This window comes from Orycteropus afer, unplaced genomic scaffold (genome assembly GCF_000298275.1).
Source record: "Orycteropus afer afer isolate SDZICR_OR568_19922 unplaced genomic scaffold, OryAfe1.0 scaffold00107, whole genome shotgun sequence".
NCBI lineage: Eukaryota > Metazoa > Chordata > Mammalia > Tubulidentata > Orycteropodidae > Orycteropus > Orycteropus afer.
The window spans coordinates 3,984,117-4,002,083 of record NW_006921694.1 but is presented as its reverse complement, the minus strand read 5'-3'; the positions used below and the strand labels follow the sequence as shown (position 1 = coordinate 4,002,083).

Sequence of the window (17,967 nt, the reverse complement as noted above, 5' to 3'; positions counted from 1 at the left end):
ATCCTTTAGAGTCATTGTATGTGTATAGAAGCAAATAGATTTTGTATTTATTTTCACCTTATTTAAAATCTTAGGATTAAAAAAAATAATTCTAAAGTCTTTCAGCTTTTCTAATGGAATTTGTATACTGTCTTCAGTTCAGAAAGAAGACTTGAAAATACTAAATTTTCAAGTTCGCAAATTGACCTTATTTAATTCAAAATATTCATTCTGCCTCTGTATTCCTGTAACTCAATTTAGGCATTTTGATTATGATTATTTGTTCTCAGGTCTGACTTCTCCATTTGATTCCCTTGCTTATTTCTGGCATAGGGTAGCACTCAGTGTTGAACAGCTGACAGCTTAACACAGGAGCATTTCTTCAAAGAGCTCACTCTCTTAACTAAACTTCTCAGGGTTGACCTGTTGTCTCTAGTTCCCTGTTTCTTTCTTTCTTTCTTTTTTTTTTTTTTTTTTCAAAAAATAAAAAAGATCAAGAGGTTACAAAAATGGTAGGTTAGTGGAAACATTTCCTTCTGGAAAAAAAAAGTAAAGAAAAGTAACTTTTCCACTGTGATGTTCTTACCTTTGGGACTAGGGAGGCCATTCCACCAGAACTCCATAAACCTTGGCAGAGAATAGAAGTGATGAAAGATGACTCCAAGGTTTTATTCTTAAGGGACCCAAGCTCTATTTTTCTTAATCACTTTGGTAAACAGACAAGACACTTTCAAGGCTTTTCACTCACCCCCCAAAGCAGAACTCTGGGCAAGAAATATGGGAGGGAAGCTGTGCAGGAACATCACGGGTGATTTCTGATTTTCCCAAGTTTGCTTCAAGAATGTGAGCGGGCATAACCCATGGTGGCAGACAGGGTAGGACATGGCATGCTGTGCCCTGGCGAGAGGAAGGCATTCTGCCTGAGGATGTCCTCACCTCCCTGCTGCTTTTCCTCACCGCCCTCAGTGTGCTGCCCACCTCTTCATCATTCTGCCACATGTTTGCCTCTCAAGGGACTCCTGCTAGCAGTCATTTCTGCTTGGGCTCTAAAATTATAAGTAGGGTAAAAAGAAGTGATGAGAACATGGGTGGCTCAGTTGCAGAATTCTTGCTTGCCATGTGGGAGATCCTGGTTTGATTTCTGGCCAATGCATCTTATATGCAGCCACTCTCTCTAGTGGCTTGAATGTTGCTATGATGCTGGACAGGTTTCAGTGGAACATCTAGACTATGATGAACTAGGAAAACCTACTTTCAAAAATCAGCCAGTGAAAATCCTAGCAATCACAATGGTCTGATCTGCAACCATTTGTGCATCTAGGTCACATTTCATTCTGTTGTACAAGGGATTGCCATGAGTCAGGGCTGACCCAATGGCAACTGACAACAACAACCACAAAGAGAAGTGAGGAGCTGGGAGAGGTGGGTTTGCAAATTGGGAGTGTTCCTAGGACCCCCTGGCAAATGCATCTGGGAATGAGGATGAAGAGAAGCATGCAGCCCAGAGGTGCCTCTGAAGAAAAAACACTTGCCAGTCTTTGTTCCTGTGCTCATTTAGAGGGAGAAACAAAGGATGCAGTAGCTCCCTAGTGACAGGCAAGGTGGCTTCTGTCTTAGTTATCTATCTAGTGCTGCCAAAACAGAAATACCACAAGTGGATTGGTTTCTCAAACAGAAATTTATAGTTTAGAAGGCTATAAGACTTCAGCTTAGGGGAAAGCTTTCTCTCTATGTCAGCTCTCAAGGATGTCCTTGTCTCTTAAGCTTCTGCTTCCTAGTTCTTTGGAGATCTCCATCTGTTTGGCACCTATCTTATCCCTTCTCTGCTCTGCTTTCTTGTTTAATCTCTTTTATATCTCAAAAGATACTGAGTCAAGATGGACTCTACACGAATCCTGCCTCATTTACATAACAAAGAGAATGCATTCCCAAATGGAATTATAACCATAGGCATAAGGATAAGGATTCACAGTAGATACTTTTTGGGAACATAATTGAATCCATGACAGCTTCCAAATAAAACACGTCCATGCTGCACCTCAGGGAGCCCTGGAGACGCACGTATCTTTTGATTTTGCTAAGCCCAGTGTCCTTCCCAAGACTAGTTAGAGCCAAGATACACTTTCCCAGAAGGCAAGGGGATTCTGGAGGCTGCATACATTAAAGATATTTTAAAGGAGCAATTCTATTATATATATATATTTTACTTCCCAAATAATTGTAATAAATTTGGGGTGGAGTATGACTGTTCACCTGTGGGAGTTTGTTGTTGACTGATTTAAGAAGTTTGTTATTTGAAGAATTACTTTGAACAAAAGTTGTTGCTCTCTGAGTTTGCCCATTGTCTTTTGTTTTTCTTTCCTTGAACATACCACCTTACTGCAGCTCAGCTTTCTTCATATTCCCCTTCCCTTTCATTGTGAGCTTTCAGTTGGATTTATAATTTAAACAGCAGCAGGCACTGAAACAATTCCTAGTTTGTTTATTGTTTTTACAAACAGCATCCCTTTGGTGGGTTTAGTCAGCAATCTGCACTCTTACTAATCAACACCAAAATAAAGAGACCCTTAAAACTGTCAGCGACACCAGGCAGTTCTGCAGCCTGAGTACCACAAGCCCAGGCCAGATGGCAAGCCCAGGCTCCCAGCACACATAATGTGTGTTCTGTAGCTCTTGGCTTCCGCAGCGTGCACAGCTGACTGCTTTTAGAAGGCTTAAAAAAGGGGGAGGGAGCACATTTTCCACTGTCCATTTGTTCTTCTGTGGGGCACCTCTAGAAATAAACCCTAGTGTGGCATGAGTGGTACTTGACCATGGTTCAGACCTGGAGTGTACTGTCCAAGCCAAATGCTAGAAACTCTGAATTCCTGGCTGGCCACCAGCCTGCTCTGGGATTGTGTTCCAGCATGAAGTGTCCCTCTAGACTTCTGGTATGCAAGGTGGGGGAGTGGAGCTGCCCATTCAAGTACTAGAGCAGGAGGTGTTGGGCAAATACGTTGTATTGAAGGCCGTGTTCATCTAGCACACAATAGATTGACAGGACCTAGTCTTTCCTTCTGTTCATCTGGGTATTACCTCTACGCTGTTGCAGTTAAGAGAGAAATAGCATTTATTGCCATATAGGTAGCAGTGGTTCACCTAGCCCCTGGGAAAGTTTATTATAAAGTATAGCTGAAATTTTGTACTCTGAGCTCTTGAATAGGTAACAAATAGACTTCCTGGACCTTCTTCAAGGGGGATTGTAAGAGGTTCTGGTGTGGGAGCTACCCTTCTCTACTCTCTCTAAGTTGGTGTTTCTCTTTTAAACTCATGAGACTATACTCTTAGTTGATTTCCACAGGAAAGAATAACTCACAGGATCAAATATACTGTTATGTGCAGTAAACCAAACTAAAAACTAAACTTACTGCTTTTGAGTTGATTTTGATTCATAGCAATCCCCACTGGGTTTCCAAAGCTATAAATCTTTACAAAAGTAGAATGCCTCATCTTTCTCCCAAGGAGCAGGTGGTGGGTTTGAACCACTGACCTTTTGGTTAGTAGCCAAATGTCTTACCCACTATGCCACCAGAGCATGAATATGAAAACAAGGATTTCTCATCAGTTATCTCACAGAAAGACTTCAGAGACAAGCAGGTTCCTTTACTGTGCTTTGCAATCTCTTTGACTTTGTAGAGGGAATCCTTGACAGTCAAATGCAATCTTAGGAGATGTTGTTTGTTGAGAGAGGGTTCAGATTGATGAAGAAAGAGGAGAGACAGCTGCACATGGTAACCCCAATGGACTTTCATATATTCTATATAGGAGTTTCTGCATCTCATATATTCTCTGGACATTATAGGTATGTGTTAAAATGGAATTGTTTTTGCATCTCTTGTACTTACAAGGGGACTCTGTAGTTGAAGCTTAGCATTCTTATTTCTTTCTTTGGATTCCAGTTGGTGCCCTGTTTAAATATACTTTCCTGCTCCGTGAAGCATGCTGTAGCTCTAAAGCTCTGTGCTAAACTAAAGTGCTGGGTTGGAACCAACTTGGCATTTGCCTGTTTACTGCTTCTCTACACATTACAGCTTCCTTACATCAAACAGTGTTTAAACAGACCAAAAACAAGTTTTTGGCAGCCATCCAGAGTTTGGCTTCTACTTCCCCAAGAATGTCGTAAAAGTGCTGTATCAAATAAATTCTCAGGAACTGCAAAGAACGAATTCCCTGCTCCATACAATTGCAGATAATGGAGGCAGTCTTCAGCTGACCACCTGGCTTGGTGCCCATGGCTCAGGAAAAGCCAAGCAGAGAGCATCCCTTCCCTTGGCAGTGCTTTCTAGTGATCAGAGTTAAATCTCCGCATGTGATGGATGAGCTTTCCATTTTAAATAAATTGTACTTGACATTTATCTCCACAAGGCCTTTTGGAGTCCAGAAAAATATTGTCTTTCTCTTTACCCATCTTACTCTTTTGCCTATTAGTATATATTATGAAGTTTTTGAGCCTGGGATCAATTTTCTATTGAGGTAAACTTCTTGTATTAACCACAGAACCGTTCTTTGATTTGTGTATGTGTGTGTGCTGGTGTGTGTGTGTGTTGGGGGGAGGTATCCTTATATAGATATTTCTTGGTTGAGAACAAGTTTTCCCTACCTGGATATTGTGACATCTGTATCATTCAGGGTCCCAGCTGGTTCTTTAATGAAACAGATGGAGCATTCAAACTAGGATAATTTACTCACTGCTATCGATTTGGATCCTACTCCTTGGGTTGCTATTGAGTTGGATCCCCTCCTTGGGTTTCCGAGGCAGTATTGCTATGGACGTAGATTGCCCAAACTTTCTTCTGAGGAGTGACTGGTGGGTTTGAACCACATGCCACCAGAGCTCCCAGGATAATTTAGGGAGGGTGTATTTAGTGCCTGAGGAAACTGACTGCTAACCAGAAGGCTGGCGGTTCAAACACACCAGCCACTCCTCGGAAGGAAGGTTGGGCAATATACTTCCGTAGTGATACCACCTCGGAAACCCAAGGAGTGTTGCTATGAGTTGGGTCCGACTGGACAGCAAATAACAACAACAAACAACATTTTAAAAGGTGTGAATGTGGGGGAGGGGAGGGCAGGGAACCTTCTTCATCCACTAACACATTGGAGAAGTTACTACCCCTAGACCAGAAAGGAGTAGAAGGGGCAGTGGCCAGAAAGAATCTAGAAGGAGAGAGTGACGTAGAGAAGGCTGTCCTCAGAGTGATCCTCACTGGAGAGACATAGCCTGGCCCAGGCCACTTACGCTCTATCTTCTCTCAAATCTCCTGCCTGGACTCCCTATTGGCTGAGCCCAATCAGAAGCCAGAAACACAAGAGCCCTTTGATTTGGTCCACATAGGTCAGCCTCACAGAGTAGAGAACAGATTGGAGAAGGCAGAGAGTGGACTTGGAGGGCAACTGAAGGCATCTAGCATGTATCACAATGTGTGTGTCCGGTTATTTCTAGGAGAGGCAGAAATATCTTAATAGATAACTTGAACTCACTTTAATTGAAAAAACAGCTGTAGTGAGGTATAAAGGGGCTCTGGTGGTGTAGTGGTTAGGCATTTGGCTGTTAATCCAAAGGTTGGTGGTTTTAACCTACCAGCTGCTCTGCAGAAGAAAGATGAGGCAGTTTGCTTCCATAAAGATTTACAGCCTTGGAAACCCAATGGGGATCACTGTAAGTTGGAATCTACTTGATGACAGTGAGGTTTTTTGTTTTTATTTTTGATATTGAGGTAACTTGGCATATAATGAAGTATACACATTTCAAGTATAAAATTGGATCAGATTTGACATAGGTATATACCCATGAAGCCATCATCACAATCAAGATAGCAAACTTAACCATTACCCTCAAATATACTCACTTTTGTTTAACATTTAAGATATTCCGTGTGGTTCTTTAAAGAAGATGTGGAAAGATAAGAAATCAAGCAATGTTGTTGTTAACTTAGCCATCCACTTAGCTCTGACTGATAGCGATCCTGTGTACAACAGAACAAAACACTGCCTGGTCCTGTGCCAGCCACACAATCCCTGCTGTATGTACTTGAGCCCCTCATTGCAGCTACTTTGTCAATCCGTCTTGTTAAGGGCTTTTCCCTTTTTTGTTGACCTTCCATTTTACCAAGTGTGATGGTTATGTTTGTATGTCAACTTGGCTAGGCCTGGTTGAGTGGCTGGGCAGCTGGATGTAGTATTCCCCATGATGAGACTGGTAATCAACTCCATGGTGGAATCTACTATGAGCAGCTGAGTAGCTGCCTTTGGGTATGTGGTCTGCGTCCTGTATATAAGGAGAAGCTTTGAGAATGGTCTCTAGCCTTTGGCATGCTTGGACCCTGCATGTAGCCATGTCATGCTCAGCAGCCTGCTATGCTCTGCCGACCTTGGGACTTACAGTGGACTTAAGTTAATGGTCTGCTGTGTGATTTGGTAACATCAGGACTGTGCCTTTTTACTTGTCAACCTTGGGCTTCTCAGCCTCAGCAGCCAGCAGCTGTCTGAGTGAAGAAGAAATGCCTCTAGCTCCAGTGGGCCAGGAGTAGGAGGCAGAGCTGGACCCCAAGGTTGAGGGGCTTTCACCAAGCCCCTAGAGCCTGGCACTTTGAACTTGGACTTAAAGCCTCCAAATTGTAAGACTAAACTCCTGTTTGTTAAGGCCATCCCATTTGTGGTATATTTCTTGTCAGAGTGGCACCAAGTAACCAGAACACCAAGCTTGATATCTTTCTCCAGGGAATGATCCCTTCTGACAACATGACCAAAGTAGATCAGACAAAGTCTAGCCACCATTTTGCTTCCAAGGAGCATTCTGGCTGCACTTCTTCCAGGGCAGATTTGTTTGTTCTTTTGGCAGTCCATGGTACGTTCAGTATTCTTCGCCAACACCACAACTCAAAAGCATCAACTCTTCTTCGGTTTTCCTTATTCATTGCCCAGCTCTCACATGCATATGAGGTGATTGAAAACACGATGGCTTAGGTTCGGTGCATCTTAGCCTTCAAAGAGATCTTTGCTGTTTAGCACTTGAAAGAGGTCTTTTGCAGCACACTTTCCCAGGGCAATACATGTCTGATATTTTGACTGCTGCTTCCATTGGTGTTGATTGTGGAACCAAGTAATATGAAATCTTTGACAACTTCAATCTTTTCTCCATTTTTGTGATGCTGCTTATTGGTCCAGTTGTGAGGGTTTTCATTTTCTTTGTGTTAGAGTGTAATCTATACTGTAGACTGTAGCCTTTAATCTTCATCAGTAAATACTTCAAGTAGATTGCCAGGCCTTTCTTCTGAGGCATCTCTGGGTAGACTCAAATGACCAACCCTTTGGTTAGCTGCTGAGCACATGAATAGTTTGCACCACCCAGGGAATCTGCTTTAAATGTGAAAGAAATTAAATCATTTGCAAACACATTTTCACCATTATTAGGGAGCTCTGGCAGCATAGTGCCTAAGGCATTTGACTGCTAACCAGAAGGCTGGTGGTTTAAACCCACCAGCCACTCCTCGGAAGGAAGGTTGGGCAATCTAATTCCGTAGAGATACCGCCTCAGAAACCCAAGGAGGGGTTGCCATGAGTCGGATCCTACTCAACAGCGAAGGCAGTGAGTGAGTGAATAACAAATTACTTGCATCTCACCTCACAGCTGATGAAGGGACCAGAGAGTTGTGATGTGGGTTGAGAACTAGAACTCTCAGCCTTTGATAGCCACATATCCTGATTTTCTAGAGAAATCAGCAGTGTCCAGTGCAGAGTTGAATGGAATCTCCCAGCTCTGCTTCAAAAAAATAAGAGCACCAATATGGCTGAGCAAGGACAAAGTGTCAAGTTTAAGGAAGGGAGGGGCTCAGCAAGCAAGGAGGGAGGCCCCCTGGTCTAATGCTAGATGGAGCACAACATTGTACACCAGCAGGGTGTTCAGTGGCATCCATCAACATAAGGCCTGTGACAAAGGCCACACTGATCCCAAGCTAGCCCTTAAACATACCAACATGTTCAGGTCTCAGGCCCTTTGCACTTTTCGCTCCTTATGCCTAGATTGCTCTTCCTCTGCGGTTTTGTAAGGCTTACTTTTCACTTTATGTAGGTTACTGCTCAAATATCTCCTCTGCAGAGAGGTTTTCTTTTGCCATGCTATTTAAATTCTCACCTTTGTCACTATCTTGCTCCCATACTTAATTTTTCTTCATAATAATTATCACTATCTGACATTATTTCACAACTTCTAAAGCTTTTTTGGTCTTAGGAACTCTTTGTACTCTTAATTATTGAGGACCTCGAAGAGCTTCTCGTTTTGTGGTGTATGCCTGTCAATATTTAGCATACTAGAAATTAAAATTGACATATTTTAAAATAATTTTTATCAATTGAAATAAAAGCAGCAATAATAAACCCATTACACATTAACATAGATTATGAAAAATAATATTATTTTTCAAAGCAAAAATATTAGAAGAGTGACATTGCTTTACATTTTTTAAAATTTCCTTTGTTAGTAGAAGATAGCTAGATTGTTACACGTGCTTTTGCATTCAATGTTGGGATATATTCTTTTGATTGAAGTTTATGATGAAAATCTGGTTTCATAAAGATATATAGTTGGAAAAAGGAGATATATTTTAATAGCCTTTTCATACACTTGTACATATTCTATTTTAATATTATAGTAAAACTCAACAAGTGGTTGTTACATGGATGTTTTGGTTTTATTTAACCACAGACGGAATGGAAGAGTTTTTCCCTTTATAATTGTAGTTTTTTTTTTTTTTTTTAAGGGCGTGGTGTAAAGAAAAATTGGTCATTCTTTTTGAGATTATGGTTTATTTAATAAGTATAATAAGAAACATGAATCATCAGTTTCATTAGATTATTAAATAACTCTTAAAAAAACCCAAATATTTAATGATAACAGCAGCTGCTTCTAGTCAAATGCCAACTTCTTATGTACACAGGAATTGGGACACATTTTCCATGATAAATCCACACCTCATATTGTGGCTTTTTTTGAGATAGAAAGTGAAAACTTAAGGTAATAGTTTCTAACATAATGCCTTGATAAATATTTGTTAGAATACTATTCATTTTTCAGATCCCATTTATGTCTGTTACCTCATTGGATCATGTGAGTAAACTGCCTGTCAGAAATATCTTTAAGCCAGTATAAGAATAGAGTTAAACATCCAGGTCTACAAATATGTGCAATAAATTAGGCAGCCATTTTTTTCTGCTTGTTCAGAATGTTTCCTCATCATTAATCTATAATTTTATGTTTCTCTCTTTAAGATCCACACAGGTTTACAGCACCAAATAATCTGGCCCTGTCAGCCCAACTGTGTTCCTCTGGATGAAAAACTCCTGCCCCAGTTTCTAAAAGAAGCAGGCTATACTACCCACATGGTTGGAAAATGGCACCTGGGAATGTACCGGAAAGAATGCCTTCCAACCCGCCGAGGATTTGATACCTACTTTGGTAATGGAAATGCATGTTTCTTTAATGACGCAGACTAACTGCAGCCATCTCATAAAACACACCCAAGTGTAATCAAATGAAATAACTGGAAACTTGAACACAGTGAATCAGTCAGCACCACTGTGGAGCCACTATATAGTGTTACCTCCTTAAATATGGCTCTGTGCTAAGCACATGATGTTCAAGAGCCCACAGGAAGGCGATTACCTTTGCTAAATGCCACCTTGGGGCCTTAGAAGAAGTTACTACCTCCACATCAGAGACCAGGTACTCTCAGAGAACCTTATTACCAAAAGGGGGTGCGGGTTCATTTTTTTTCTTAATTCTTAGTGGAACTCAACACAAGAGAGCTCCCCTTCCCCCGCAAATGTTCAGTATATTTTTCCCTACACACTGTATTCATCGTTTTGTTTTTTTCTTCTTGGAGTAGTGCGGGAAGTCTCTTTTCCATTGGCTTCTTTCTCCCCATCTGTGAGATCTATTTTTGAAATCACTGGATTGCAAAAAATAGATCAAAAATAAAATGGGAAGGTTAAGTAGCAAATGGTAAAAGGAAGGATAATAAGGAATATTTAATGGTCTTGATAGCCCTCTAAAAATACATATAAAACCTGAAGTTTGTTTTAAAATTTGCCCTCTTCAAATCTGTTATAATCTGTCCTAATTAGCAACATATTTGCCAGTAGCAATATATCTTTCTCTCAAGTTATTTTCATATTGACCTCTCTTTGTGTCTAGCTGTTTAACTACCTACATACCTGTCACCTTTTGTCCTCATTTACTTACAGCTTTCATTTAATTACTTACAATTGAAAGAGGGATGCACATTGAACACAAGCAGTTTAAAAATAAATAGAATAAAAAATCAAATCCAGGTGAAGAGAAAGAGATGGGATAGTTATATGGTACTAAATTACAAAAAAGAAAAAAGTGGTTCTAGGCAACCCTCACATTTAACTCTGAGTTCCATTTGTCCAAAGCAAAAAAAGGAAAAGTCTATCAGGTCACATTATGTATCAGATAAATGAAAACCAAATGTTCATGAAGAGTAAGACATTTTTCTGGCTCTTAGGCCTGAGAGCAATTTCTCCTTTGGGTCCTCATAAAGGTAAGGTGGACAGCATCCTTAATAACATCATTTTAGTAATCAAACAGTGGTTTTCTTGTAGATGTTTCTTGAGGTATTCTTTCATACAAGCTAGGGCCAAAGCACCAAAGTTTGATTCAGTAAAAAGGACTGTATGATGGGCAAATCAATGCAGTACAAGAATGCAGCTCTGCTGTGCTTTGTTGCATCCAAGGGCTAAAATCAAGATGCAAAGACATCAGACCCGAGGGGGTGTAATCCACTCCCATCTAGACCCTCTAGTAGCCATTAACAGTGGTACTGATGAATGTGGACATATCCTCTGTATCCTCAAACAAGTTAAAAAAATTGGACTTGGGTGTAAGAGCTCTTTGTCATCTTGGACATTCTAGAGGAATAAAGAAGTTGTACATCCTTTGAAATTTTTCATTTAGACCTTTACTAAAAGGTCGATATCTATATTCTGACAAGAGCACAGACTTTTTTTTTTTATTAAAAACCAATTTATATATTTTAAAATTCAGTTGAATAGAAGGTAGGAATGATATCCTTTTATGAGAATTTAGAAGCCTACCCAAGACTGAGATGAATAGGACACACCCCACAGTCATATGGAAGTGAACTAATGAGATACTTGCAGATAGGAGGGTATGATGACTATGCAGCTATTAACACTGTTACAATTTAGATGTCCTGTGGTGATGATTTTGGTGATGGGTGTACAACTCTGTAAATACACTAAAAACCTTTTAATTGTAAATTTTAAATGGGCAAATTGTATGGTATATGAATTATTTCTTAATAGAGCTGTTCAATAAATCAGAGATTTAGTTGTTCAAAAAATAATTTCTGATTTTCCCCAAAAGAGCATAGGCTGAGTCTCCTTCAGCTTCAGCATGTCGGTTCAAATTTTTTTGTGAATTGCTGTTATGATAAAAAGCTCTATGTGATTTCCACATGGTTGCTTGGTATCAGTTTAGCCAGGTTTTGGGTAAATGTAGTTCTCCTATTTCTGGACAGCACTTACTAGTAATATTTTAAAATATTTTTAGTTCATACATTTTTAGGTCAGATATATCCTATGTACATAATCTCCCAAATGGCAGAAAACAGTTTACCTTTACAGATAAAGAACCTAAAGGGATTTCCTCCAGCCACGTAGTGTCTAAGGCACTTCAAGCCTCTCTGCGGAGCTCTGGTAGCATAGTGCCTAAGGCACTTGACTGCTAACCAGAAGGCTGGAGGTTCAAACCCACCAGCCACTCCTTGGAAGGAAGATTGGGCAATCTACTTCTATAGAGATACCACCTCGGAAACCCAGGGAGGGGTCACTAGGAGTCGAATCAACTTGACAGCAGTGAGTTTGAGTTTGTGTTTAACACTCAACAGTTATTAAAAACCTGAAAGGAAACCCTGGTATCCTGACCTCAGAATCACCCATGTTGTTGTTGTTGTTGTTATGTGCCGTCAAGTCGGCCCCAACTCATAGCGACCCCTCCTTGGGTTTCCGAGGCAGTATCACTAGGGAAGTAGGATTGCCCAACCTTCCTTCATATAATGACTAAAATTATTTTTATGGATACATTTTTTTCTCTGTTACATACTCATAGGCAAACATACCATGTTTCTGTTTCTTTTTTATACATAGCATAAAATTGTCACAAAAAGTTATTGTAAAACCAAGATGTTATTTATACTCAGGACTTTAAATTTATTGGATCATGGGAAAGGAGCATTTAATTAAAAATGAATTCATTTATTATATATGCAGAACTCTTAATTGTGATTATAGGGAAAGTTTAAGACTATGGAAAGGGCTGGGCCAATTTTATCAATCCTTATTTTTAGGTTAGTGAGAGTATTTGTTAGGAGATAACTAGTTAAGAGTCTGGCACAACTTACTTCCTTTTGACAGCTTTCTTGAGATATAATTCATATACCATACCAAAACAAACAAACCCATTGCTATCCATCAAGTTAATTCTGACTCATAGCAACCCTGAGGACAGAGTAGAACTGTCCCATATGGTTTCTGAGCTGTAAATCTTTACAGAGGCAGACTGCCTTATCTTTCTCCTGCAGAGCCTCTGGTGGGTTTGAACTGCGGACTTTTTGGTTATCAGCTGAATGTTTTAATCACTGTGCCATTCAAAGATCCTTATATACCATACTCAATTCAAGTGTACAATTCAATGTTTTAAAATAAATTCACAAGATTGTGCCACCATCACAGCAATCTAATTTTAGAACATTTTCATCACCCCAAAATTGACGGCCTGGACCCATTAGCAGTTACTCCCATTTTCCCCCAGTCTTCTAGGCCCAGGCAATCATTAATCTATGTTTTGTCTCTACAGATGCTTGTTCCAGACATTTCATATAAATGGAATCATACCCTATATAAGACAGCTTATGTTAATACTTAGGAAAATACAAAACATTTGCTATTAGTTGAGAAAACTATTTTCTTGTTTTTTTAAGTCTGAATGGTAGGCTAGACAGTTGATACCATTTGGAGAGAAATTGAGATCATTGTAGGTAGAAAAGCATCATTTAAGTGCCACATTTTCCTTTGATCTTTTGATTCTTTTACAATATGTCTGGAGATCCTCTGTTTGGGAAGGTTTGTGTCTTCCACCAGTGGGTGTCAGTATCTAATTAAAGATGTCTCCTCCTAGAGCTATTTTCATCAATAACCTTGAAGCCAGTCTCAGAATGTCAAGAACAACACTGTTTGAATCCTGTGTTTATTTACATGATCACCTCATAGTAAAAGGCTGTAATAATGCACATTAGCCATATATTGTTTTTGCCGTTAGATAGCTTTCAAAGAGTAAAATGTATCATCACTATTGCATTTGCACTCTTATCTTTATTAAAGCTTATTTAATTAGAATCAACCATATGCTTTCACAGTTATATGATATAGCTTATGTTCTAAAGACCTGAGTGAGAAAGGATTTGAAATGTTATACAATAACATTTTAATGCCTTCTATCTACTATCAAATTTAGAGATGTTAAGAAATGGTACTCTGATTAGTCTTGTCATTTGATTAGGCTTGTCATAGGAAATAAATTGCCATTAGGCAATTAAATGCTAAAACATTAGTTCATTTAGCAAGTTCTATGCTATGCTGACTACTTTCATCTTCCATTCTTGTTACAGGATATCTCCTAGGTAGTGAAGATTACTATTCCCATGAGCGTTGTACATTAATTGATGCTCTGAATGTCACACGTTGTGCTCTTGATTTTCGAGATGGTGAAGAAGTTGCAGCTGGATATAAAAATATATATTCAACAAACATATTTACGGAAAGGGCTACAGCCCTCATAGCTAACCATCCTCCAGAGAAGGTATGTCATGATTCTTGATTGATATCAAAATCTTGTTAAGATAACACTTCTTGAAGTGAAGACCACTGTCCTTTAGATAAAAATCTAACACATTCTAGGGGAGTTGTTCAAATTTTAGAGTGCATCAGAATCTGCCTGGGAAGCTTGTTATCAATGAAGATTCCTGGAACCCATCTTTGAGTCTGATTGACTAGTTCTGGGGGAAATCCATACATCTGAATTTTAAAGAAAGTTCTTTAGGATGATTCTGATGCAAGTGGTCCCCAGATCACACTTTGAGGAATAACATGTCTGTAGTATTTCAGTGCACATGTAGTTTTATGTATCATGTGCATGTGCTGTAAGAAATTAGTAAAATATCTCTTTCATTTTATTTTTTAAACAATGGGTTTTAATACAGAATGAGTCTTTATTACAGCAAACTTTCTGTTAAAGTCAAAGCAGTAAACTTTTTATACTTTGTAGGCCATAAGGTCTCTATCAGTACAACTCAACTCTGCCAGTGTAGAGCAAAAGGAGCCATAGATAATATGTAAACAAATGGGTGTGGTTGTGTTCTAATAAAATTTTATTTACAGAAACAGGTGGTGGGCCAGTTCTGTCCCACAGGCAGTAGTTTGTTGATCCTTGCTTTGTTATATAAACATAAATTTGATATGGCCCTGAGAGATCATTTAGTCCCTTGCTCCTCAAATTATAGTCTGGAGAACAGCAGAATTAGCATCACTTGGGAATTTGTCAGAAATTCAGAACCTTAAGGCATATTCCAGACCTAACTGATTCAGTATGTGCATTTTAATAAGGTGCTCAGATGATTCTTATTATAGTTTGAATAGGACTGCTCCAGAATAGTAATATACAAATAGAAATACTATGCAACTCACATATGTAATTTAAAATTTTCTATATTAAAAAAGTAAAAAAAAAAAATTTATAATTCAGTATATCCAAAATATTGTCATTTCAACATATAATCAAATATAAAAATGTATTAACAAGATATTTTTACATTCACATTTCCTCCAAGTGTTTTTATGCTTTATGTGTATTTTATGCTTACAGAGCATCTCAGTTTGTACTATCTGCATTTCAGGTGTCCAGTAGCTACCTGCAACTAGGTGCTACCATCTTGGACAGCACAAGTCTGGACCAAAACATAGAAAGTTGCTGAGAATAGTTACTTTTGAAGGTTTATTCTTAATTATGAACAATGCATTATTGGAAATTTTCTTATGGGAACTACCTCAGAAGTGATGACACATAAATATGAATGTCCTCAGGGACATTATTTGATAGTGATATGTCCTTAATAAGGAAATGTTTTTCACACTTTGAGGATAAATTTGAGTTAAAGGAAAGTAAGTCAGAACACACAAATATGATTAAAAAAGTCAATGATCATGGTGGTTAATATGATTCTTGGTTAAAAGAAGTACAAATAATGTAGCAAGAATCATTTTCTATACCTCATCTACAGATACCACCACTTGTCTGTCAGTTTGTTGTACTGTGGTGGCTTGCATGTTAGTGTGAGGCTGGAGGCTATGCCACTGGTATTTCAAATACCAGGAGGGTCACCCATGGTGGACAGGTTTCAGTGGAGCTTCCAGACTAAGAAAGACTTAGAAGAAGGGAGGGACCATATACTTTTCAAAGAATTGGCCAGTGGAAACCTTATGGATAACAGTGAAACACTCTCTGATATATTACTGGAAAACTTTACGAATAGCTCTGAAACATTGTCCAATATTGTGCCAGAAAATGAGCCCCATAGGTCAGAAGGCACTTAGAATACAACTGAGGAAGAACTGCCTCCTCAGTAGAGGTGATCTAATGATGTGGATGGAGTACAGCTTTCGAGACCTCCTTTTACTGATGTGGTGTGACTCAAAATAAGAAGGAACAGCTGCAAACATCCATTAATAATTGTAACATGGACTGTATGAAGTATGAATCTAGGAAAATTGGAAGTTGTTGAAAATGAAATGGAACACATAAAGATCAATATCCTAGGCATTAGTGAGCTGAAATGGACTGGTTTTGACCATTTTGAATCAGACAACCATATGATCTACTATGGTGAGAATGACAAATTGAAGAGGAATGGTGTGACATTCATCATCACAAAGAATGTTTCAAGATCTATCCTGAAGTACCATGCTGTCAGTGATAGGATAATATCCATACATCTACAGGGAAGACCAGTTAATACTACTATTATTCAAATTTACTCACCAACCACCAAAGCCAAAGATGGGGAATTTGAAGATTCTCACCAACTTCTGCAGTCTGAAATTAACCAAATATGCAGTCAAAATGTGTTGATTATAACTGGCTATTGGAATACAAAAGTTGGAAACAAAGAAGTATCACTGGTAGTTGGAAAATATGGCCTTGGTGATAAAAATAATGCTGGAGATTGCATGATAGAATTCTGCAAGATGAACAACTTATCCATTACAAATATCTTTTTTCAATCACACAAATGATGACTATCCATGTGGACTTTTTATTGAGTAGACAAGAATCAGATCAACTATATCTGTGGAAAGAGGCAATGGAAAAGCTCAGTATCATTAGCCAAAACAAGGCCAGGAACTAACTGTGGAACAGACCATCAACTCGTATGCAAATTCAAGTTGACGCTGAAAACAATTAAAAGAAGTCCATGAAAGCCAAAATATGTCCTTGATTATATCCCTCCTGAATTTAGAGACCATCTCAAGAATAGATTTGATGCATTGAACGCCAGTGACCGAAAACCAGAGGAATTGTGGGATGACATCAAGAACATCATCCATGACAAAAGCAAAAGGTCATTAAAAACACAGGAAAGGAAGAAAAGTCCAAAATGGATGTCAGAAGAGACTGAAAATTGCCCTTGAATGGAGAGTAGCTAAGGCAAATGGAAAAAATAACAAGATAAAAGAGCTGAACAGAAGATTTCAAAGAGCAGCTTGAGAAGACAAAGTCAATTATTATAATGAAATGTGTAAAGACCTGGAGTTAGAAAACCAAAAGGGAAGAACATGCTCAGCATTTCTCAAGCTGAAAAAACTGAAGAAAAAAATTAAGCCTTGCATTGCAATATTGAAGGATTCTATGGGCAAAAGAAGATGGAAAGAATACATAGAGTCACTATATCAAAAAGAATTGGTCAATGTTCATCCATTTCAGGAAGTGGCATATGATCAAGACCCAAGCATGGCAAAAATTGTGTGGATGCTACAAGACCATGCAGTGTTTTGTTTTGTTGTATGTAGGATTGCTATCAGTTGAAACCAACTCGACAGCACCTAACAAGAACAATTTCTGGGTTCTTTGTTTTGTTCCATTTATCTATTTAACTATCCTTATGCTGGTACCGGGAGCTCTGGTGCGTAGTGTCTAAGGCATTTGACAGCTAACCAGAAGGCTGGTGGTTCAAACCCATCAGCCACTCCTTGGAAGGAAGATGCAATCTATTTCTGTAGTGATACTGCCTTGGAAACTCAAGAAAGGGTTGCTATGAGTTGGATCTGATTTGACGGCAGTGAGTTTGTTTTTTGTTTTTTTATGCTGATACCATAATATCATCTTGACATCTGACCTCTTGCAGTGGCCCTGCTTCCTGTGAAACATTTAGTATTTACTAGAGCATTATAATCAGGTAGTATAAGCCCTCTAACTTTGTTTTTTTAACACCCAAGATTACTTTGACTATTCTAGACCTTTTGTGTTTCCATGTTAATTTTAGAATCAATTGGTCAATGTTTAAAAACAATAACAAAAGATAAAAAGTGTGCTTGTATTTATTTATTATTTATTATTATTATTTTTTTAATATGTTTTTTTTTTTTTAATTGTGATTTGGGTGGAGATTTACAGAGCAAATCCACTTTCCATACAGCAGTTCAGGTATACTTGTCTCATGACATTGACCACAGTTTACCACAATGCAACAGCTCCCCTCCCACTTCCTCCCCATAGTTACCTTTTCCCTGTGTCCAAACCTCCATGGACTCCTGCCCCCTGAGCTATCTCCTTGTGCATAAGCAGCCCTTCTTTCT

The 17,967-nt window shown here is 38.8% G+C and overlaps 1 protein-coding gene across 1 annotated transcript in view; it reads left to right on the top strand.

Moving 5' to 3' along the window:
* Positions 1–17,967, top strand: part of ARSB (arylsulfatase B) — a 304,481-nt gene that overhangs the window by 12,751 nt on the left and 273,763 nt on the right. The window contains exons 2-3 of the mRNA XM_007943453.2: positions 9,286–9,472; positions 13,728–13,918. Of these exons, the coding sequence (XP_007941644.1) occupies positions 9,286–9,472; positions 13,728–13,918 (378 nt within the window). The remainder of the gene's footprint in view (positions 1–9,285; positions 9,473–13,727; positions 13,919–17,967) is intronic.